The sequence below is a fragment of the Scylla paramamosain genome, chromosome 24 (assembly GCF_035594125.1).
Source record: "Scylla paramamosain isolate STU-SP2022 chromosome 24, ASM3559412v1, whole genome shotgun sequence".
Taxonomy (NCBI): domain Eukaryota; kingdom Metazoa; phylum Arthropoda; class Malacostraca; order Decapoda; family Portunidae; genus Scylla; species Scylla paramamosain.
Window position 1 is genome coordinate 12,509,801 of NC_087174.1, and position 22,847 is coordinate 12,532,647.

General features: G+C 43.4%; 1 protein-coding gene across 1 annotated transcript in view; it reads right to left on the reverse strand.

Moving 5' to 3' along the window:
- LOC135112521 (titin homolog) overlaps nt 1-22,847 on the reverse strand; it is a 111,425-nt gene that overhangs the window by 58,515 nt on the left and 30,063 nt on the right. The window contains exons 10-16 of the mRNA XM_064026936.1: nt 19,465-19,544; nt 18,459-19,274; nt 16,379-16,504; nt 14,570-14,692; nt 13,694-13,792; nt 10,551-10,598; nt 8,721-8,945 (exon numbers count right to left, since the gene is read on the reverse strand). Of these exons, the coding sequence (XP_063883006.1) occupies nt 8,721-8,945; nt 10,551-10,598; nt 13,694-13,792; nt 14,570-14,692; nt 16,379-16,504; nt 18,459-19,274; nt 19,465-19,544 (1,517 nt within the window). The remainder of the gene's footprint in view (nt 1-8,720; nt 8,946-10,550; nt 10,599-13,693; nt 13,793-14,569; nt 14,693-16,378; nt 16,505-18,458; nt 19,275-19,464; nt 19,545-22,847) is intronic.

Here is a 22,847-nt window from a genome sequence, read left to right on the forward strand (position 1 = left end):
TCACGTATAAAATGTTAGAATTATTATTACTTTTTTTTTTTTCTTTCAGTTGCAATGGAGAGATGCAAGAGTGTCCAGCAGTGGATGTCTACCATGTTCGAGCACCGCTGAAAGATGGTTGATTTTCTTTTGTCCCCTTGTGAGCTGCCTAAGATTCATACCTCCCTCGCTTTGATTGCATGTGTGGTGGAGTGAATGATCGGCTAGAAGTTAATAATCTTAAACTGGCCAGCAATGAACTTGTGATCCCGCGCTCGGGTCCCACCTAAATTTAGATAGCTGATTTTCTCTTCACTCATAGCCTGTCCAAGATTCGAGACTCCCACACTCGTATATGATGATGACACTAATAATAATAATAATAATAATAATAATAATAATAATAATAATAATAATAATAATAGTAGTAGTATTTAAAATAGTAAATAAAATACAAACTGATTTTCCAGTGTAAAATTCTCTCTCTCTCTCTCTCTCTCTCTCTCTCTCTCTCTCTCTCTCTCTCTCTCTCTCTCTCTCTCTCTCTCTCTGCTGAAGTGTTTTTCCCCTTACGTCACACTGAATGATCGAGTGCATTCACTAATTCTTACGTGGCCATGGCAAAACATTTCTACACACACTCACACACACACACACACACACACACACACACACACACACACACACACACACACACACACACACACACACACACTTACACCATACATGAAAATACACCAAACATTCACACAGGAAACGCTTCAATAATCTCTAAAATTTTAGTTTCGTTTCCTTTCCATTTGTTGTTGGTGAAGTCAATAAGTCCCTCTTTTGTCTTGTTTACTGCTCACTTGGAATCTGAATAAAAACAAGAAACTTTATTTGTGGACCGAACGAATAGATAATCTCTCTCTCTCTCTCTCTCTCTCTCTCTCTCTCTCTCTCTCTCTCTCTCTCTCTCTCTCTCTCTCTCTTGCATTCCTCACGCGCGAATCTCAACGAAACTGAACCTTCCGGGTTTCGACACGGAAGGCACGACCCCTGCACGTCACTTGTGAAGGAGGAGGAATCTTAATGATGCAGAGAGGACGAAATTATTATTTAAGAACTTTATTACAGCGAAACAGCAATAACCAACAAAATATTACTTCTTGCTACTAATACGCTTACGGTCTATTAGCAATTACTAATGTTAGCATGACTTTTATAACTTTATGATAACAGGTGCTACATATTTCATTAAAATTAGTATAATGTAATGGTAACGAAAATTACTGCCACGATAACACTGACACTCGAAATAAGATGTTTATAGAACAGAAGTTTCGAAGTCACCGTCACCCACACCGTCCCACGTCATCAACAGACCACATCGTCGCCCACACCCCACGTCACCACCCGCAGCCCACACCTTCGCCCGTAGCCCGCGTCTTCACCCACAGCCCGCCGTCACCCACAGGCCGCGGCAGGGTCGGGGGCGGTTCGCCATGGCAGTGTTGGCCGCGCCGTCAAGACCTCCGCTATATATAGGAGCTGCACTCCTCGCGCCAACCAGCAGGTTCCTAATGTCATGCCCACCAGCTGTAGTAGGTGTGTGTGTGTGTGTGTGTGTGTGTGTGTGTGTGTGTGTGAAGGGTAAGAGGCAGCCAGGTCAGACAGGTGAGGAGGGCCACCCGCCACTCCCTTGTGGGTGATTCACCAAGGCTGGTCGCTGCCGCCACAGGTGTGGTGAGGTGTCGAAGCCGCCGCCGCCGCCACCGCCACCACCTGACGTCATAAACTGTGACGTAAACCTCTTGCCTTTTCCCCGAAACACTATGAGCTCGCAGACGCAAGACCTCATGTTGCAGGTGACAACAGACCATTTTTTCCCCTGCCCCCCTCAGAGTGCTCCCTCTTCCCAGGCATTAAGGCACCTCAGTGCCCCGCAAGACAGGCACGTGCAGCCTCAACGAGGGGCTGATAAAGACGCGAGTTGCTGATGCAGACGTGCTACATGACAGGTGACGTAGCGGTCAACACCTACCTCAGCGGCCAGCGGCGTCTGTGGCTCCTGTCAGTCCACGAGTACTGCAGGGCGAGGCGTGGCGAGGCTGCGGCCACTGCCACTAGCCGCTGTGCACACAGCACTGCCTCGTGTGCTCGTTAATTCCTTGCACACTTAGACACAACACTCCACTTTTCCGCCACTCCGCACACAACCAGGCCGGGCACTCGCTACTTTCCCGTTCGCACACCACACCTCGCCACGCACGCCCCGCTGCACACACGCTAATTCAACGCAACCTTTCCCTTCAGGTGCGGGCACTACACAAGCAGGCGCGCCTCCATTAACCTGCACAGGCACGCACACCACAGCACACCACAGCGCCACGAGACACCGCCACCGCCGCCGCGACGCTTCGCCACTACAGCCCCGCAGAGGCACACGTGGGGCGCCGGGGTGGCACTCAGGGGCCGCGCGCACTGGTCCCCGCAGCAAACATTGTGGGGCACTGGCAGGGATGGCACCGGGAGGAGGGGCCAAAGGGAGGGTTTCACCAGGAGGGGGAGGCGGGGAGGCGGAGGGCGGAGGTGGTGTGGAGGGGTGATGTGGGGACAGGGAGGAAGGGGAGGGACGAAGGGAGGGGGAGCAGCGCAACCCTGCCGCCAGCCAACGGGTCACACCCTCCTAAGTTAAGTGAAGAGCGACAAAATGTGGAAACAGACAGCCAGAGGAAGAGGAAGAGGATGGATGTTCACCTTCCTCTATCCTCCTCCTCTTTTTGCATCGCCTACTGCAAGAGGAGACAAGTGTAGGTAAGATAAGACAGAATAAGACTCCAAGAGGAATTTTTGGGGGAAAGAACCAGCAAGTGAAAGACAAGACTGTGGACTAAGGACGAACAAGTGGAAGATGAAGTGGAGACTAGTGAGCAAAATCAAATGTGGATCAAGAAGGGCGGAGGCCCCTTTCCCTTTCAAAATTACGTGCCGTTAAAAGAAGGTACTGTCTTTCTCTTCCACGCCTTTAGAAACATTGCTTTATTAACATCAGGGGAGAATTAATCAGAAAAAAAAATCCATTCTTCGTATCATCTACTTACCAATCTATTTCTTTCTAAAGTTTCATTATGTTTCCTCAGTTATTATCCCTAAGTTTGGTTATGTTGCTTCTCACATTTCACTTCCTTGTTCAACTCATGCACACAGAACACCACACCTCTCACAGAACAGACTCCACACACTCTGACATCCCTCCATGGCTAATAATACCACCAGGAGGAGGAACAAGAGCAAGAACAGTGTGGTGTGCTGCGATGAGAGACATATTAACGCACTCTACACACTCTCAACATCCTTCAGCGTCTAATAATACCACATCAAGAGGAAGAACAAGAACAAGAAGGGGTCGGGTGTGGTGGGAAGAAAGACAGATTACTAACAGACAGACAAGGAGGAAAAATCTTAATGAACAAGTCACCTCTTCTTTACAATCCTCCTCCTCCTCCTCCTCCTCCTCCTCCTCCTCCTCCTCCTCCTCCTCCTCCTCCTCCTCCTCCTCCTCCTCCTCCTGCCACCACTCCCTCAACGTCACGCCCTTGTCAATCCCTCCCCCCTGCCCTCGCTCTGGCGTGACTCACCGCCTACCTGTACCTTACCTGGCCACGCTAATGAGTCTCTACCTGGCCGAGTAGCTCCCTAACTCCCTCTCTCTTCCCCAGAACCCAGCCCGCCCGTGAGTGATTGTATGAATGGAGATTAAATGAGAGATTGAGCAGCGGTAGCAGGAGGAGGAGGAGGAGGAGGAGGAGGAGGAGGAGGATGAGGAGGAGGAAAGACTAGTGAAGAGGCAGTTTCGTGAAATTATAATAGTAGTAGTAATTGTAATTTTGTAGCAGCAGCAGCAGCAGTAGTAGTAGTAGTAGTAGTAGTAGTAGTAGTAGTAGTAGTAGTAGTAGTAGTAGTAGTAGTAGTAGTAGTAGTGGTAGTAGTAGTAGTAGTAGTAGTAGTAGTTGTAGTAGTAGTAGTAGTAGCAGTAGAATTACAACTTAACACAAGATCACCACTTTATATTTCCTCCCATCCCTCCCTTCCCTTCCCTTTCTCTCTCTCTCTCTCTCTCTCTCTCTCTCTCTCTCTCTCTCTCTCTCTCTCTCTCTCTCTCTCTCTCTCTCTCTCCTCACCTAAACCCTATCATCCCCCTTCTCCCTCCTCTCTCTACTCTCATCTCCCCGTCTTCCTCTCGTTTCCCCACAGCCCCGCCTTCTCACTCCCCTTCCCACGCCCTTCCTCACCTTCCCCTCACCTTCACTTCCCCTTCCTTCTCCCTCCTCAAATATCACCCCACTCCATACCTTCTCCATCTCTTAATCCTCTTCCCTTCTTCATTTACTCCTCTTTTTGCCTCCCCTAATCTTCTCTAAATGTACCTTTATTTCATTTTTTTTTTTTTTTTACTTTTTAGCTTAGTTTGAATTCATTTTTATCTTCTTTCGTTCTTTCAACTCCCTCGCTCTACTTTTCACTCCACACACTCCAGCAACCAGATCTGGAGTGAAGTGGATTAGTTTGTAGTCTGAACTAAATATATTCCACCACCCATCATGTTACCCGCCTCTCCCTCTCTCTCTTTCTTTCTTTCTCTCTCCCTTTGTCACTCCCCTCTCTCCTTCCCTCATCTATCATAACTTATGCAGATTTTGACCTCCATTTCCCTTTCTTTACTCTCTCCCTTTCACTTAAAACTCAAATCTCTCTCTCTCTCTCTCTCTCTCTCTCTCTCTCTCTCTCTCTCTCTCTCTCTCTCTCTCTCTCTCTCTCTCTCTCTCTCTCTCGACATTAATAGAATCGTGTTTCTTTTCCTATTCTTTTCGCCGTCTTAAATTTAGCCTGACAAGTCTTTTTTCACATTTCTTTTCTTCCCTTTTTTTTCCCCCCTCCGTCATGTTTAACAGCTGGCATCCCTGACGACCCAACACCCCCCCACTAACCCCTCGTGTCTCCGTCAGTACCCTCCTCGGCCTTCTCCCATTTAACTTCCCTTTTTCCCTTCGCTCCTGCACGTAAAGGCCATGTCCTCACGTCATGGTCCTCTAAATGTACCCACCTTCCCTTGGAGTACACTTACTTATCCTTCCTCCCATTTATACTTTCGTTTTCTTCACCTCTTGTTTTTTATTCCCTTTCCTTACTCTCACTGATACCTGTGCTGTTCTCCTTCATCTAACGAATACTTGTGCTGTTCTCATCTTTTCTTACCTACGTACACAAGCTTTCCCTCCTACCTTCTTTTCTTCACCATTTGCTTTTATCCTCTTCCTTTCCCCTCATAAATGCTAATGCTGTTCTTACCTTTCTTCTATGTATACTTAGGCAACTTTTTTTACTCTTACCCTACTTTTTTTCATCTTTTACTCTCTCTCTCTCTCTCTCTCTCTCTCTCTCTCTCTCTCTCTCTCTCTCTCTCTCTCTCTCTCTCTCTCTCTCTCTCTCTCTCTCTCTCTCAAGTACCTTTAATGTTTTTACTTTTTTTTAAGTACGTTCATCTACCTAACCTTTCCCTTCCGTCTTCTCTTTCTTCACCTCCTTCTTATATGTACTTTCCTCACCTTTTCTATTCCTTCTTATTTTACTTCTACTCTTTTTTTTTAAACTCCTTTTGCCCCTTTCTTTATCTCCACACATACATCCTCCACCCTACTCATCTTTCCTTCCACTATTCCTACCTAACAACAGTATCTCTCCTTCCTTATATCCACCTCTCGCTCCTTCCTTCTCTACTTTTATCCAATTCCTGGATTTTTTTTTTCCTACCTCCACGCATATCTGTACCCTACCCATCTTTCCTTCGATTATTCCTACTGAGCCACCACAACATCTTTCCTTCCTTCTGTCCACCTCTCTCTCTCCTTCCTCTATCTCTCTTTCCTCTCCCCGCATAACACAACTAAAGCAATGGGACTCTGTAAGGCATCCAAGGACCTGACTCAGTATTAGCTGCCAAGGCACGTCCCTTATACTGGTTTTCTAAGGAGGCGAAGGCGATATATTTGAACCAACGAGGCCCAGAGACACCTGGTGGAAGTCTTCCGTCCACGCCTCCTTCAGGTAGCTCCTCCCTCGCTCAAGGTCACCCCACACACAAGACTCAGTACTGGTTCTTCTTCCCAGTATTAAAACAAGAGGCGTGTTCTCAAATATTTTAGCGTTTTGTCATGACTGAATGTTATTGCGGGATTTTAAAGGATGTTTTCATAATTCTAGTGATAGTTTGAGGCTTTTACATCCTTAATAGGCTCTAGTGGAAGTTGTTGGGAGTTTTCAATGTGTTTTCATGATTACAGGGATCATGAACGACTCTAAAGCAACGACTCTAAACGAATAACAGACTGTATTGGAAATTACTGAGCGTTTTAAAGGTTTTCATGATTCTACGTAGTGAGAGTTTAACAAGGATTCTGCCACTAACAATCTCTGATGGGAGTTAATGAACGTTTTCAATATTATAATGACAGTCTGGCCAGGATTTTACATCAATAAAAAAAAAAAAACACTCACGAGAACCTGATTAATCATCTATGTGGCCCTTGAAAAACCAGTCATGAGGAAACAGACCATTGGCGTTTCAAAATATACATCCAGAATGCACACACAATATACGCTCAGAATACAACAGATTTGAAGATGACACCCGAAGCTACAGGTGATAAGGTTTAAAATCCCGCTTCCGTGTTACGTGTTAATGAGGTGAGGCGGTGAGGCAACGAACCCGTCAGGTGGAGAATACTGCTAATAAGAACCACGTGAAGTATAGCAGTGTTCATAAAAAGCTCGCAAGTGAATCAGGGGAGATCTAGACTTGGGGAGTTGGGTTATAAGGCGGGAGTGTGAGAGGAGGAGGAGGAGGAGGAGGAGGAGGAATGGGTAGACGTGAGACAGACGAGATGAGAAGAGGGTAGACGTGAATCAGTTGAGATCAAGATTTAATTACTTCTTCACTTTTCACTTCACTTTATTTCCACAAGCTGGTGTTTTTGACAACTTCAGTAGATTAATTTTCTATAGTCATGTCAAAAAAATAAATAAATAAAATAAAGTAATATAAAGGAGGCTGTGTTAAAAGGCGGAAATGTGAGATAAGGAGTGTGTAGACGTGAGCCAGGTGATGCAGGAGGCTCGTGACTCGTTAGTGCAGGCAGGTGAGGCATAGATGAGGGAGTGGCAATGAGGCATACTGTAGTGCCCTTCTTTTTTTTCTTCTTGTTTATTTTCTATTTATTTATTTTTTATTTTTTTAGTTTATCTTCTTGTATGTTTAAGAAAGGAAAACTGCGACAACGCGACATTTCATATCTGTAATAGTTTTAAAGTGTTTCATCCTTCAGATGAACATATCCATGATAATAAAAAAAAAAAAATCCTAACCTAAAATCTCTCAAAAAAAAAAATAAATAAATATATATATAGAGAGAGAGAGAGAGAGAGAGAGAGAGAGAGAGAGAGAGAGAGAGAGAGAGAGAGAGAGAGAGAGAGAGAGAGAGAGAGAGAGAGAGAGAGAGAGAGAGAGAGAGAGAGAGAGAGAGAGAGCGAGAGCGAGCCAGCCAGCCAATTCTCACAAATCCCATAATCCACGCTACTTGAGTCTTGCTTTTTATCTCTTAACTTCTTATTTTTTTCTTTCATTCCATTTCCCCCTAAACATCAGTTCTTTTCGTGAGCAGTAATACTGGCGGTGTTTAGCCCCTAATTTTCACTCACATTAGACGTATTAGACACCAGCACATACATATAGCAGCTTGTGTGTGTGTGTGTGTGTGTGTGTGTGTGTGTGTGTGTGTGTGTGTGTGTGTGTGTGTGTGTGTGTGTGTGTGTGTGTGTGTGTGTGTGTGTGTGTGTGTGTGTGTGTGTGTGTGTGTGTGTGTGTGTGTGACGTCACCCGCGTTACACCTGTCCACCGGGAGTCGCATTCTAGCCTCCTGTCTTTATTGGTATTAACACGAGTGAGTTGGCAACCCGCCCTCCTGTGTGGCTCTGACGGCCCAGGTGTGTTTTGTGTGTGTGTGTGTGTGTGTGTGTGTGTGTGTGTGTGTGTGTGTGTGTGTGTGTGTCAGGCAGGAACACACACACACACACACACACACACACAAATAGCTTCAGACTTGACAGATGTGGTGTCACTTTCTCATATTATTCAAAACAATCGTCTACAAACTGTCGCAAACTATCACACACACACACACACACACACACACACACACACACACACAGGAGGAGGAGGAGGAGGAGGAGGAGGAGGAGGAGGAGGAGGAGGAGGAGGAGGAGGAGGAGGAGGAGGAGGAGGAGGAGGAGGAGGAGGAGGAGGAGGAGGAGGAGGAGGAGGAGGAGGAGGAGGAGAAGAAGAAGAAGAAGAAGAAGAAGAAGAAGAAGAAGAAGAAGAAGAAGAAGAAGAAGAAGAAGAAGAAGAAGAAGAAGAAGAAGAAGAAGAAGAAGAAGAAGAAGAAGAAGAAGAAGAAGAAGAAGAAGAAGAAGAAGAAGAAGAAGAAGAAGAAGAAGAAGAAGAAGAAGAAGAAGAAGAAGAAGAAGAAGAAGAAATAAAGGAAGAAGAGAAAGCGGAGGTCGCATTTCAACAAAGTATCATAAACTATCGCACAAAGCGAGGAAAAATAACAAAAGAAAAAAACAAGAACAAGAAGAACAAGAACAAGGTCAGGAAGAGGAGGAAGAGAAACTTTACATAAATCATACTTCCGAGTACTCACCATCCAACATTTCAGACGAGGGTGTGCTAACTGGGGCTGCCTGGGCTTTCGCGATGTCGGCAACGTCTGAAGGCGGTGGGGTGTCTCGGGCGAAGGACTCCGGCTCAAATTGGGTCTCGGAGGTCACCGTGGACGCCTGGGAGATCTGGGAGGCACGTGACCCTCGGCGGTGGCTGCGTGGAGGCACTACCGGGGACTCGGCGCCCTCTGCCATCTCTGCGTCAGCTGGGTGATGGGGAAAAAAAAAAAAAAAAAAACAGGAATTAGGTTTAGTCGTGGCGTTCGGTGTGATTCTTAGGTGGTGTCCCAGTGTGGTGTTTCTTGAATGCCTGAGGTAGTACTCAAGCAAGGTGACGAGTTGTTCATGTATTAACTCTGACTGCTACAGACAGGGTGACAATTGCTACTTTTTGTGTAACTCTAGATTATACAGCGCGAGGTCAAAAAGGTAAAGGCACAAACAGGTTTGAAATATTAGATTACTGTGTGTGTTTCGAGACAATATCCAAAACTTGCACCACGTAGACCATATAATGATGTTAACAGAAGCTGTAGCAGTCAGAGCATTAAAAGATATTCCGGGTTGCCCTTAACACAGAGAGTGTTTCCTGAGAGCCCGAGTTGTTATCCAAGCGAGCTGATGACCAGTTGTATTAATTCCCTGACTGCTAGTTAACGGGAGTATGTCCATTGTCACTTCGAAAATTTAACAGAGTGGAATTAAAAGTACAGACGCTAAAAGATTTTAAGTGCCGGATAACTAATTGTATTTCGAAACTATACCAATAACCTGCACTAGACTATTTCAACATGCTAATGAGAGGCTACAGCAGTCAAAGAGTTAATTAAAAGTATTCCACGGTACCCTTAGCACAGCGCACTTCAAAACACAATTAGACTTCGAAGTGTTACTCTGGTTTGGGAGACGGAGGAAACAAAACATCAAATGGAACTCATAATTAACGCCAAAAAAAAAAGGTAGTAGTGAAAAAGCTTAGTAGTAAACAACAAAACCATTAGTGACCAGAGTGCCTTAACGCAGAAAATTCTTTTGCGCGAAACAGCAATTTTCTGTAACATGTGGTCATCTTGCTGGGAGCGACGTGGTGTGTCCTGCTGGTGTGTTCTTGGAGAGAGAGAGAGAGAGAGAGAGAGAGAGAGAGAGAGAGAGAGAGAGAGAGAGAGAGAGAGAGAGAGAGAGAGAGAGAGAGAGAGAGAGAGAGAGGAGAGAGAGAGAGAGAGAGAGAGAGAGAGGAGAGAGAGAGAGAGAGAGAGAGAGAGTAGTGCATGTCAAGCCTTTAGCGAAAAACTCGGTAAAGGCAGGAAAGCAGGATGCATAAAGCGTCAAGAAAAAAATACTGAGGGAGGGTAGGGGATGAGGGTTGAAGGGCAGAAATAACATTAGCTAACCACTCATATCAAAACATGAGGGATGGGGAGGGACACAGGAAAAAGGTATAAAAACTCTAGGGGAATGAAACTGGTAAATTAAACATTACCTAACCATTTGCAGAAGGAACATGTGGGAGAGGGACAGCTCGAGAAGGGCAGACTGGTGAGAAACTAGACGAAGATGAGAAGTTAGGAAGAAAAGAAAAGAAAGGAGAGATGTGAAACAAGAGGAACAGAATGGGAAGTAGGGAGCAAAGAGAATACAAGGAGACATGGAGGAGGAGCAGCAGCAGAAGGAAGGGACAGGGAACAAAAAAAATAAGGAAACATGGAACAGGAAAAATTGGAGAAGGAAGAAGGGACATGGAGCAAAGAAAAGTACAAAGAAACATGGAGGAGGAGAAACATGAGGAGAAGGAAGGGACACACAGCTGTTACCTTCAGTCTTGCGTCTCTTCTTCCTTCGGGCGGGCGTCGGGCTCCAGCCTAAAGACAAAGCAGGAATGTCACCCTCGAACCTTTGCCCTGAGCTGCCTATAGGATTTCCTATACTTGAAGCACAACCGTAATAAGACGAGTAATCTACACTTACTTCCAGCGTGTTTAGTGTTTCCCTCAAACTGAAGTCCTCTGATGTACTAACAATCGAATAAAACCAGATATTTAAGATTCTCAGCAGATCAGGGGTCTAAGTTCCGAGAAAATGCTAAATACAGAAAGTGTCAAAATCTTTCAAGAACTAACTCAACTCGTGACTTCCGGCACCTAGCCAAAAATACATAGTGTCAAAATCTTTCAAGATCTAACTCCCCTTGTGACTTCTGGCACCTAGCCAAAAACATCTCCAATAACTCTGTTGCTTCTTCTTTTTCCCCTCCTTTATTTCAACCAGATGGCACCACTGCTATCACATCTATCTCTAAAGCTAAAGTCTTCGCTCAAACCTTTGCTAGAAACTCTACCTTGGACGATTCAGGGCTTGTTCCTCCCTCTCCTTCACACTCTGACTACTTCATGCTACCTATTAAAATTCTTCGCAATGATATTTTCCATAGCCTCGCTGGGCTAAACCCACGGAAGGCTTATGGACATGATGGGGATCCTAATATTGTTCTCCGAAACTGTGCCTCCGTGCTTGCACCTTGCCTAGCCAAACTAGGCATCTACCTTTCCTTCTTGCTGGAAGTTTGCCTACATTCATCCTGTTCTTAAAAAGGGTGACCGTTCTAATCCCTCAAACTACCCTCCTTTTACTTTAATTTCCTGCCTATCTAAAGTTTTTGAATCTATCTTCAACAGAAAGATTCTTAAACATATATCAGTTCACGACCTTCTATCTGATCGCCAGTATGGGTTCTGTCCAGGCCGCTCTACTGGTGATCTGGCTTTTCTTAATGAGTCTTGGTCATCCTCTTTTAGAGATTTTCATGGAACTTTTGTTGTTGCCTTAGACATGTCAAAAGCTTTTGATAGTCTGGCACAAAGCTTTGATTTCCAAAACTACCTTCTACGGCTTCTATCCTTCTCTCAGTAACTTCATCTCAAGTTTCCTTTCTGACCGTTCTATTGGTGCTGTGGTAGACCGTCAATGTTTTTCTCCTAAATCTATTAACAGTGGTGTTCCTCAGGGTTCTGTCCTGTCACCTGTTCTCTTCTTATTATTCATCAATGATCTTCTAAACCAAACTTTTTGTCCTATCCACTCCTACGCTGATGATACCACCCTGCACTTTTCTACGTCTTTTCGCATAAGTCCAACCCTTCAGGAAGTAAACAATTCACCCAGAGAAGCCACAGAACGCCTGATTTCTGATCTCTCTAAAATTTCTGATTGGGACAGAACAAACTAAGAATTGTTCAATGCCTCAAAACTCAATTCCTCCATCTATCAACTCGACACAACCTTCCAGACAACTATCCCGTCTTCTTCAATGACAGTCAACTTTTCCCCTGTCCTACACTGAACATCCTCGGTCTGTCCTTTTCTTATAATCTAAACTGAAAACTTCACATCACATCTTTAGCTAAAATAGCTTCTATGAAGTTGGGTGTTCTGAGACCTCCCTCTCCTCCCCACCACCAGCTGCTAACTCTGTACAAGGCCCTTATCCGTCCATGTATGAGTATGCTTCACATGTCTGGAGGGGTTTCACTCATACCGCTCTTTTAGACAGGGCGGAATCAAAAGCTTTTCGTCTCATCAACTCCTCTCCTCTAACTGACTGTCTTCAGCCTCTTTCTCATCGCAGCAATGTTGCATCTCTCGCTATCTTCGACCGCTATTTTCATGCTAACTGCTCTCCTGATCTTGCTAACTGCATACCTCCCCTCCCCCCTCGGCCTTGCTGCACAAGACTTTCTTTTTTCTTCTCACCCCTATTCTGTCTACTTTTCTAAAAGCAAAAGTTGACCAGTATTCTCAATCATTCATCCCTTTCTCTGGTAAACTCTGGAACTCCCTGCCTACTTTTGTATTTTCACCTCCCTATGACTTGAATTCTTTCAAGAGGGAGGTTTCAAGACACACATCCTTCAATTTTTGACTACCGCTTCAGACCTTATTCGGGGACCGGTATCTCAGTGGTTTTTTTTTTTTATTGAATTTTTTTACCCCTGACCGGTGTCCCTCCTACATAAAATAAATAAATATATAAATAAATAAAAACAAGAGTGGTATTGAGTACTGCTGACCATGACTACATACGCATATTTGATCGTGAGCGGGTCGTTACCAAAGGCGTCAGTATAGTGCGTGTGGTTGTCTGCTGCGAAATGGCTAACAGGACATCAGAACACTCACCACTACTTGTGCTATTGTTACTACTCATGCAGTAATGAGTCAGTAATAACTTTGAAGTAGTCCATAGTTTGAATGTGATTTTTTTTTTTAAAGAAAATATGAAGGACTCTAAAAGGATATAAAGACATCTCCAAGATCTACAGTGTTTAAAGAATAAGTCAAATTATTCTTGAAAAAAAAAAAAAACTAATCAGATGAAAGTAAGGAAAGACATCTATGGAAAATTTACTGGAAAAATAGCAAACAAGCATAAACTACATAAGTGTATATACAAAAAAAAACTTTCATCGATTAAGATCTGAAAAATAACTTTAATGACAGTGAAGTGAAAAGACATTCCCAAGTAATATAAGAGTACTATTTTCTGATGTTAATACTGGATGGAGAGATGTGAGTCAGCTGAAGATGATGCAAAGAAGGGAGAAGGGAGAGTGAGGCTGAAGGAACATATGCAAGACATAATGAGTTACGAGGGAGAAAGAGTTAGATAAAGTTTAGCAACATGCTGACTGGTAGGGAGGATGAAGGAAATGATGAGCGTAAGTGCGGAAGAACGAAAACAAGAGGATGAGAAAGAAAAAGGCAAAGATGATGAATGAATCACAAGGGAAGGAGGACGATAAAGACTGACTGAAATAGGATGAGGATGCATCTGGGAAGGGTCAGGATAACAGATGAAAGAGCATGAAATGGAAAGCCTGAAGGATAGGAGATGAGGGAGGGAGGATGAGTAATGAGAAATGAGGGAAGAAGGGCGTGGGAGGATGAAGTCACCACGTACCCAGGGCTGCTGACGATTCTGAAGTGATAGAGGAGCGCGAGCCTGGCCGGCGGGACCTTGGGGGCGGGGTGGGCGCCAGCTCACACCCACCTTCAACTTCTGAGGGACGAGAAAGAGAACTGTATAAGGGCAGGAAGAATAATCACGGGAGAAGGAATAACAGAGAAGAAAATATGTACCAAAGGATAGAAAGAGAGAGGGAAGGGAAGAAAGAAAAGAGGGAAAGATGGACAATGAAGTAAGTGGAAAACATTAAAACAAAAAAAAAAAAACAGAATAAAAGAGCCTAGTTTGCAAAATGAAAGAGGGAAAAAAAGAAGGCATATATGTATACATACATATTTACATACGTAAAGATAAGACCCTATAGTTCATATTATCTCATACAGTCGCCAAGCAAGAAGACAAGTAGGCTACATACGCAGAAACTGATTCAAGGAAAACGAGACAACCTCAACCCTTCTTGTCTTCCCAGAGCTGGTAAATATTTAGTTTGAGGAATGGGAGTCAGGAAGCTGGGACTCTGAATAGCCAAATGCAGTCTGGAGGGAAACTCCCTGTGGATTGTTTGTCCTAAGCGGAGAAGGTTGATGGGTTTGTCAAGCATGTGGGCAGCAGTGGAGTCTATGGCCCATATTCTGAAACGCTTGACTCTCTCACCACGACTATTTTTTAAGACCACAGATGATGTGCAGGGTTCTCAAGAGTGTTTATCCTGTTACTAACAAAAATTTTGTTAATTTGTCACTAGAAAGATATAAAAAAAAACACCCTTAAAAAATTCAACTAAAGCCTTTTGAGTATAATGGAGGTGCGTTGCAGAAGTGTTTTAGAATAGTCCTAGGCATGGTGTATAAGAAGATGCCATATTCTTACCTAGAGCAGACAGTTCTGACACAGTAGACGCCCTAGACCCCGATCGGCGACTTCGTGGGGGCGGTGTGGGTGCCAACTCACAGCCACCTTCAGCCCCCAACACATGGTAGGGCGGCGCGTCACCTACAGGGAGGGGAGAGGCACAAACAGAGAAGAAAAGTAATTATTCTGAGAGGAAACACGTACAAGATCAAACATAAAACAATGACGGTGAACGGCGATTGAGAAATATGGTCGTAATAGTTATAAGGGCAAATGTTAGTGATAAAACTAACATGTAAATAAAATTAACCAAAGGCAAGCAAATGAAGGATAGATAGCAACAAATCTATTGGCCCTCAAAGTACTAATGATGATCAGCTACACGATTTAATCTCGATATGTGGGGGACAAACTCTAATTAATAGTCATTATGATACCATTACATATAATATTTATCTGACAAATTATGTACTTAGGTGGAATAGAGATCAAATAGAGATGAAGACGGGGATAAAGATAGTGACAGTGATAAATAAAAGATGGTGCTTGACAAAATGACCTCAAGATTGGTAAGAAATGTTGGACGGGCGGTCGTTCCTGGAGAAGACAAGAACCACTAGGTCACTCAGAATATATATAACGTTTACTAAGAAATGTGGTAAAAGATTAACAGTTTATTAACCACTCTAAAGAAACCAGCTACCCTTGCCAATACTTTTTTTTTTTTCTAATTAGTGTGTTTTCCTTAGACACTTTGTTCATACTGAAGTTTTTTTTTTCTTTTTGCTTGTAGAAAGATTTAGAATATTGAAGAGTTTGGACAGAAGTAAAAGAAAGGAAATTGAAGGAAAGTAGCAGATTAAAGATTGTGGGCAGACCACGTTGTTTTTTTTTATTTATTTATTTATTTATTTTATTTTTTATTTATTTATTTATTTTTTTTTATTTTTATTTTTTTTTTTTGTCGTGCGTGACTGAAGCTGATATTTTCCATGAACAGGTTTTATAATATGCAGCTGATGGCAACTTTTCTACATCATAGTTGGCAGACATTGCCAGTGAATTCTCCACCACGCGTGGCTTCTTAACTTATCATTTTACTGTAGGTCTGGGATTTAAGTTAATATGAAGCAGGGGATTGCATCCTTATGAATGAGCGAACAATTTTGTAAGAACGATCAGTTAATATTCTTGTGCTGTCCTAGAATAACACTGTTGGGAGGTCCACCTTGCGCATGCGCAGAAGTGCACGAGTCCACGCAACACGTGGACTCGTGGACAACATGGACAACAATCCGAGTTGTCGGATGTCTGAAAAATAACATCCATTTTCACTTATCGCATTAATTTGCTGCAGGATTGGCAGTTTAAAGTTAATATTAGGCAAGAAAATAAATTTCTGTGAGTGAGCAAATCTCTAAGAATAAACTGCAAATAGTTTTACTGTTACTGGTTATAGGTGGTAAATCAATATGCTGCCCAAGCGCATGCGTACCAGGGCTAAGTTTGTGCACACACAATATATATATATATATATATATATATATATATATATATATATATATATATATATATATATATATATATATATATATATATAATTTTGTGAACGTCGTTTCTGAGAGGAAAGAGTACGTACTAGTAGACAGATCCGCCCCGGACGTCAACGTACTCTCGAGTACAGCCCTAAGATAATGAGAGAGTAATATATAGGGGAACAAAAAAAAAAAAAAAAAAAAAAAAACAGTAGCGGTCAAGATGACACTGGAGGAAGTGTAGGAAGTAATGAAGGAGGCACTGAGGAAAGAAGACGCATGCTGAGCGTACCAAGAAGGGAGGAGTCAGTGCCCACGGAGGCTCTGGATCCCGAGCGGTGACTCCTTGGGGGCGGGGTGGGGGCTATTTCCCCTTCCTCCCCTAGTGTGATGCGGGGAGGGGCACCTCCTTCCGCACCTGTAGGAGGGAGAGGGTGATGGAAGGGCTCATGCAGATGTCACAATGGGAGACTGACACACTGACACATGCACATAGTACATACACACACACACGCCCATTCCTGTCATGCTGAGGTACTGTTATCCTTCACAATGTTATTTTCTTGCTCATTTTCATTCTCATTACTTGAATTCATGTAATTTATATTTGATAGGGTCTGATTTAAAGGGTAACATTTAGTGGGAAACAATATGAGATATTTGGGAATTCAATATATCTGATGACACACACACGAATAACAAAAATATATAACCATTACACGGGAAAATAACAAAATCAACCTGTAGAAGAGGGAATGGAGAAATGAGGAGAAACAAAAATGGGGGAAAAATGAGGAAAGAATATAAAAATGAGGAAGATGAGGAAAGGAAAGGAGAGGAAAGGAAATGGTTCATTACATCTATGCTCCCCTGCAGCGTCACATACCCAGCAGGGGGGCCTCAGGGGCAGTTGAGGGACGCGACTCAGGGGGACGGGACCTGGGGGGCGGAGCAGGGGGTATGCCGTGATCCAAGACCCCTCCTGCTGGTGGGAGAGGAGGAGGCCCCTTGACTGCCCCCCATACCAGAGAGAGAGAGAGAGAGAGAGAGAGAGAGAGAGAGAGAGAGAGAGAGAGAGAGAGAGAGAGAGAGAGAGAGAGAGAGAGAGAGAGAGAAATTAATTTGTGTACATGTAAGTCAAATCCATGTAATGAAAAGGGCATATGTACGAATATTGCTCATGATAACAATGAAAATATTACTCGTATATCATATGACCTTGGAAAAACGTCCTATTCTTTGATAACTAATTTGCCTCAAGTTTTCTGCACTATCATATGACATTGTAATTGTGGTAAAAAATTACATTAATTTGGCAAAAGATTCAGAGTACAAAATACTGAAAGAACATTTAAAATTACATAAACACCATTGCAAAGTTACAGACGAGGCTTACATGAGGTTAAGCAAGCTTGCGTTTCTCACATATACTTTGATATCAAACGTATGCATAAACGGCATTATGACAAAGACAAAAGCTGCGTGACAATACTACCTTATGTGAGCCTGAGAAACCAGTACAGGACAACTAGAGCATTTACATACACCAGCTTCACACTTTTGTTCTGCAGCACACTAAGCACAAACTACCGAGGCATAGCAGCAGTTGAAGCTTAACAGGTGATGATAATGTTTAACAAGCACTGTGGAAGCCGTGGTTGGATCCTCAAACACATTTGCAAGACACTGGAATGAGATCACAGTTCACAATTATATGTAATGTGCTTGTATAGAGGAAATATAGTGTATCAGGAATGGACATTGCCAAACCATTTCATTCTTGCCAATACAGATTTATTAGGGGACAAATTTACAGAGATTGAAGTGGTTTGCCCTTGTGTAAAAGAGAGATGAGAAGTACATGATGAGAAAAAAGCTGGAGATGGACCTACAAGGCAGAGGAAGAGAGAAGGAAAAAACAAAGTTTATGGATACACTGAAGGAAAACATATAAATGGCCTATGCAACAAAAGAAGATGGGTGATGCACTGTAGCGATCCCTAATAAGAGCAGCTGAGAGAAGATGCAAGGAGTGTGGGATGGGAAATCTTCATGCATGTGGATGACAGCTTGATATGGGGAAGGGTAATCATGAAAGGCACTAACTTCTCCATGAGGGGAACAAAAACCTGTCTCCTGAGGTCTGACTGAACAGATGAGATGCATGGGACACAAGGACCTGCCTGAGTACTCTTTGAGGCATCAGTTGTGTAGTCTCTGTTATAGCACTCAGACACCTGTTAATGTAAACTCTCCATATGGTATTATTGTATAAACACAGAACACAGGCAACAACAGATTACAAAACATCTGAGGTAAAATCTGAGTACATACATACAATTAGGACAAAAAGTGGAGAATGAGCTACATACCTGGAGCGGGTGAGGGCTGCTCAGCAGGTGAGCGAGGTGAGCCCCTACGAGGAGAGCGAGGAGGGGCCTTTGGAAGCTCCATACTATCAAAGGAGCCTCCAAGGTCCATGGACTCCCCAGCAGAGCTACCTAGGTCAAGGGATCCTCCCGCAGGTCCTCTCAAGTATTCTGCTGTTCTAAGGAGATGCTCATCCTCGTAGGAACTTCCTCGCTCCACAGGCAAGCCATCTGAGTCTGTGATTTCAATGGATACTTCCCTTGCCAGAGAATCACTCTGTGAAGGTTCGTCAGCAATGCCCCACTGGAAGGTGTCCGGCTTATTTCGTATAATTTCGGAGTCGAAAGACGGGCCGCGGTCCAGTGAGGATTGTATATCATATGCTGCTCCTTTCTCGAATGAGGAGCCAATCTCGAAGGACTGTCCTCTCTCCAATGAGGACCCAACATCAAAAGACTGTCCTCTTTCCACTGAGGACTCAATATCAAAAGATTGTCCTCTCTCCACTGAAGACTCAATATCAAAGGATCTTCCTCTCTCATCTGAGGAAGTTTCAAAAGACCTTGCTCTTTCTTCTGATGATGCAGCCTCCAGGAAAGGTCTTCGATGGGCTTCAGTTTCAAATGTAGGCAGTTTTCTAAGAGAGACAGGCTGCTCTTGATCCCCTGAGCTAGCCAGGGAGGGTGGGTGCTCATCTGAGGTGCCTTGACTGAGGAGTCTTGCTCGGCTGGCCACGGGACCCTCACCAGCATCAAAGGAGCCCATGGCAGAGCCATCACCAGAACCACCCATGTCAAAGGAGTAGCTCTCACCTGAGCCTGAAAGGGTTGATATTCTTGCTTTATTAATGTCCATAAATCAACATTGAAGCTGATGCCCACATCTGCTACAGGTGTATTTCAATAATGTTCATCACACTACACCGTGATATTTTGCATAGACAAATTTCTTTTCTTAAGCATCATTGTATACGTATATTCAACAGATAACATAACATTTATACTGTACCTTGGAGGAGTGTGATGCTTTCCTTTTGCACTGAGGAGCCGGCAGCAGCTATTGATTTGAAGGTTTCAGATTCGAACGACCTGTAAGGAGATGGGGCATGTGTCAAAGGACTACATTCTAAAATGCAACTGTGCCTCACCATCACTACTTGGAAGAGGTTTTAGTTGAAGCGACATGGGTTTTTAAGGATGTTTCACTGGTTCTAGTGACAGACTAATGAGATTTCTATCTTATTAACATGAGAAACATTCTTGAGAACCAGGCTAATCATCACTGTGACCTTTGAAAATAGTCATGGTGAGAGAGCAAAGCATTTCTGAATATGGGCCAAAGAAAGGCATCATAACAAAGGTAAGATATTATCTTTCCAGGCTCGTGGAGCCAAACTCAAAACCCAACAAACATAATCAAACCTTTACTCCTGTTTAATTCTATAATATTAAGCTCACCACTGATCTGTCTGTGTCAAATGGAAGCATCATAACATGGGTGAGGTAATATCTTTCTAGGCTCACAACAGTATTAGATTAACTCTAGACCTGGCATGTATAATCAAACCTTGACTTTTGTCTTATTCTATAACACTGACCATCAATCTAAATAATGAAAATGCACCACACACACACACACACACATAACCTTACCTAACCACTAAAAACTGTCCCTCCCACCACTATAGCTCCAGTTCAATCATATAACACTAAGCTAAACATCATTCTACATAATGTTTATACACAATACACAGTGAAGTTACCTTGCCCACAGCCATTAACACTGTCACTTCTTTATTTTTTTTTCTTTATATGTAGGAAGGACACTGGCCAAGGGCAACAAAAATCCAATAAAAAAAAAATGCCCACTGAAATGCCAGTCCCATAAAAGGCTCAAAGCAGTAGTCAAAAATTGATGAATAAGTGTCTTGAAACCTCCCTCTTGAAGGAATTCAAGTCATAGGAAGGTGGAAATACACAAGCAGGCAGGGAGTTCCAGAGTTTACCAGAGAAAGGGATGAATGACTGAGAATACTGATTAACTCTTGCATTAGAGAGGTGGACAGAATAGTGGTGAGAGAAAGAAGAAAGTCTTGTGCAGCAAGGCCATGGGAGGAGGGGAGGCATGCAGTTAGCAAGATCAGAAGAGCAGTTACCATGAAAATAGTGACAGAAGACAGCTAGAGATGCAACATTGCGGCGGTGAGAGAGAAGCTGAAGACAGTCAGTTAGAGGAGAGGAGTTGATGAGACGAAAAGCTTTTGATTCCACCCTGTCTAGAAGAGCAGTATGAGTGGAACCCCCCCAGACATGTGAAGCATACTCCATACATGGACGGATAAGGCCCTTGTACAGAGTTAGCAGCTGGGGGAGTGAGAAAAACTGGCAGAGATGTCTCAGAATGACTAACTTCATAGAAGCTGTTTTAGCTAGAGATGAGATGTGAAGTTCCCAGTTCAGATTATAAGTAAAGGACAGACCGAGGATGTTCAGTGTAGAAGAGAGGGACAGTTGAGTGTCATTGAAGAAGAGGGGTTAGTTGTCTGGAAGGTTGTGTCGAGTTGATAGATGGAGGAATTGAGTTTTTGAGGCATTGAACAATACCAAGTTTGCTCTGCCCCAATCAGAAATTTTAGAAAGATCAGAAGTCTAGCGTTCTGTGGCTTCCCTGCATAAAATGTTTACCTCCTGAAGGGTTGGACGTCTATGAAAAGACGTGGAAAAGTGCAGGGTGGTATCATCAGCGTAGGAGTGGATAGGACAAGAAGTTTGGTTTAGATCATTAATGAATAATAAGAAGAAAGTGGGTGACATGACAGAACCCTGAGGAATACCACTGTTAATAGATTTAGGAGAAGAACAGTGACCATCTACCACAGCAGCAATAGAACGGTCAGAAAGGAAACTTGAGATGAAGTTACAGAAAGAAGGATAGAAGCCATAGGAGAGTAGTTTGGAAATCAAAGCTTTGTGCCAGACTCTATCAAAAGCTTTTGATATGTCCAAGGCAACAGCAAAAGTTTCTAAAATCCAAAATCTCTAAAAGAGGATGACCAAGACTCACTAGGGAAAGCCAGATCACCAGTAGAGCAGTCTTGATGGAACCCATGCTGGTGATCAGATAGAAGGTTGTGAAGTGATAGATGTTTAAGAATCTTCCTGTTGAAGATAGATTCAAAAACTTTAGATAGGCAGGAAATTAAAGCAATAGGACGGTAGTTTGAGGGATTAGAACGGTCACTCTTTTTAGGTACAGGTTGAATGTAGGCAAACTTCCAGCAAGAAAGAAAAGTAGATGTTGACAGACAGAGCTGAAAGAGTTTGACTAGGCAAGGTGCAAGCACAGAGGCACAGTTTCGGAGAACAATAGGAGGGACCCCATCAGGTCCATAAGCCTTCCGAGAGTTTAGGCCAGTGAGGGCATGGAAAACATCATTGCGAAGAATTTTAATAGGTGGCATGAAGTAGTCAGAGGGTGGAGAGGGAAGAACAAGCCCAGAATCATCCAAGGTAGAGTTTTTAGCAAAGGTTTGAGCAAAGAGTTCAGCTTTAGAAATAGATGTGATAGCAAGGGTGCCATCTGGTTGAAATAAAGGAGGGAAAGAAGAAGAAGCAAAATTATTGGAGATATTTTTGGCTAGATGCCAGAAGTCACAAGGGGATTTAGATCTTGAAAGATTTTGACACTTTCTGTTAATGAAGGAGTTTTTGGCTAGTTGGAGAACAGACTTGGCATGGTTCCGGGCAGAAATATAAAGTGCATGAAATTTTGGTGATGGAAGGCTTATATACCTTTTGTGGGCCACCTCTCTATCATGTATAGCACGAGAACAAGCTGTGTTAAACCAAGGTTTAGAAGGTTTAGGACGAGAAAAAGAGTGAAAAAGAGTACGCCTCCATGCCAGACACTATCACCTCTGTTATGCGCTCAGCACACAAAGACAGGTCTCTGACACGGAAGCAGTAATCATACCAAGGAAAATCAGCAAAATACCTCCTCAGATCCTCCCAACTAGCAGAGGCAAAACGCCAGAGGCACCTTCGCTTAGGGAGATCCTGAGGAGGGATTGGAGCGATAGGACAAGATACAGATATGAGATTGTGATAGGAGAAGCCTAACGGAGAAGAAAGGCTGACAGCATAAACAGAAGGATTACAGGTCAGGAAAAGGTCAAGAATGTTGGGCGTATCTCCAAGACGGTCAGGAATAGGAGTAGGGTGTTGCACCAATTGCTCTAGGTCGTGGAGGATGGCAAAGTTGAAGGCTAGTTCACCAGGATGGTCAGGGAAGGGAGAGGAAAGCTAAAGCTGGTGGTGAACATTGAAGTCTCAAAGAATGGAGATCTCTGCAAAAGGGAAGAGGGTCAGAATGTGCTCCACTTTGGAAGTTAA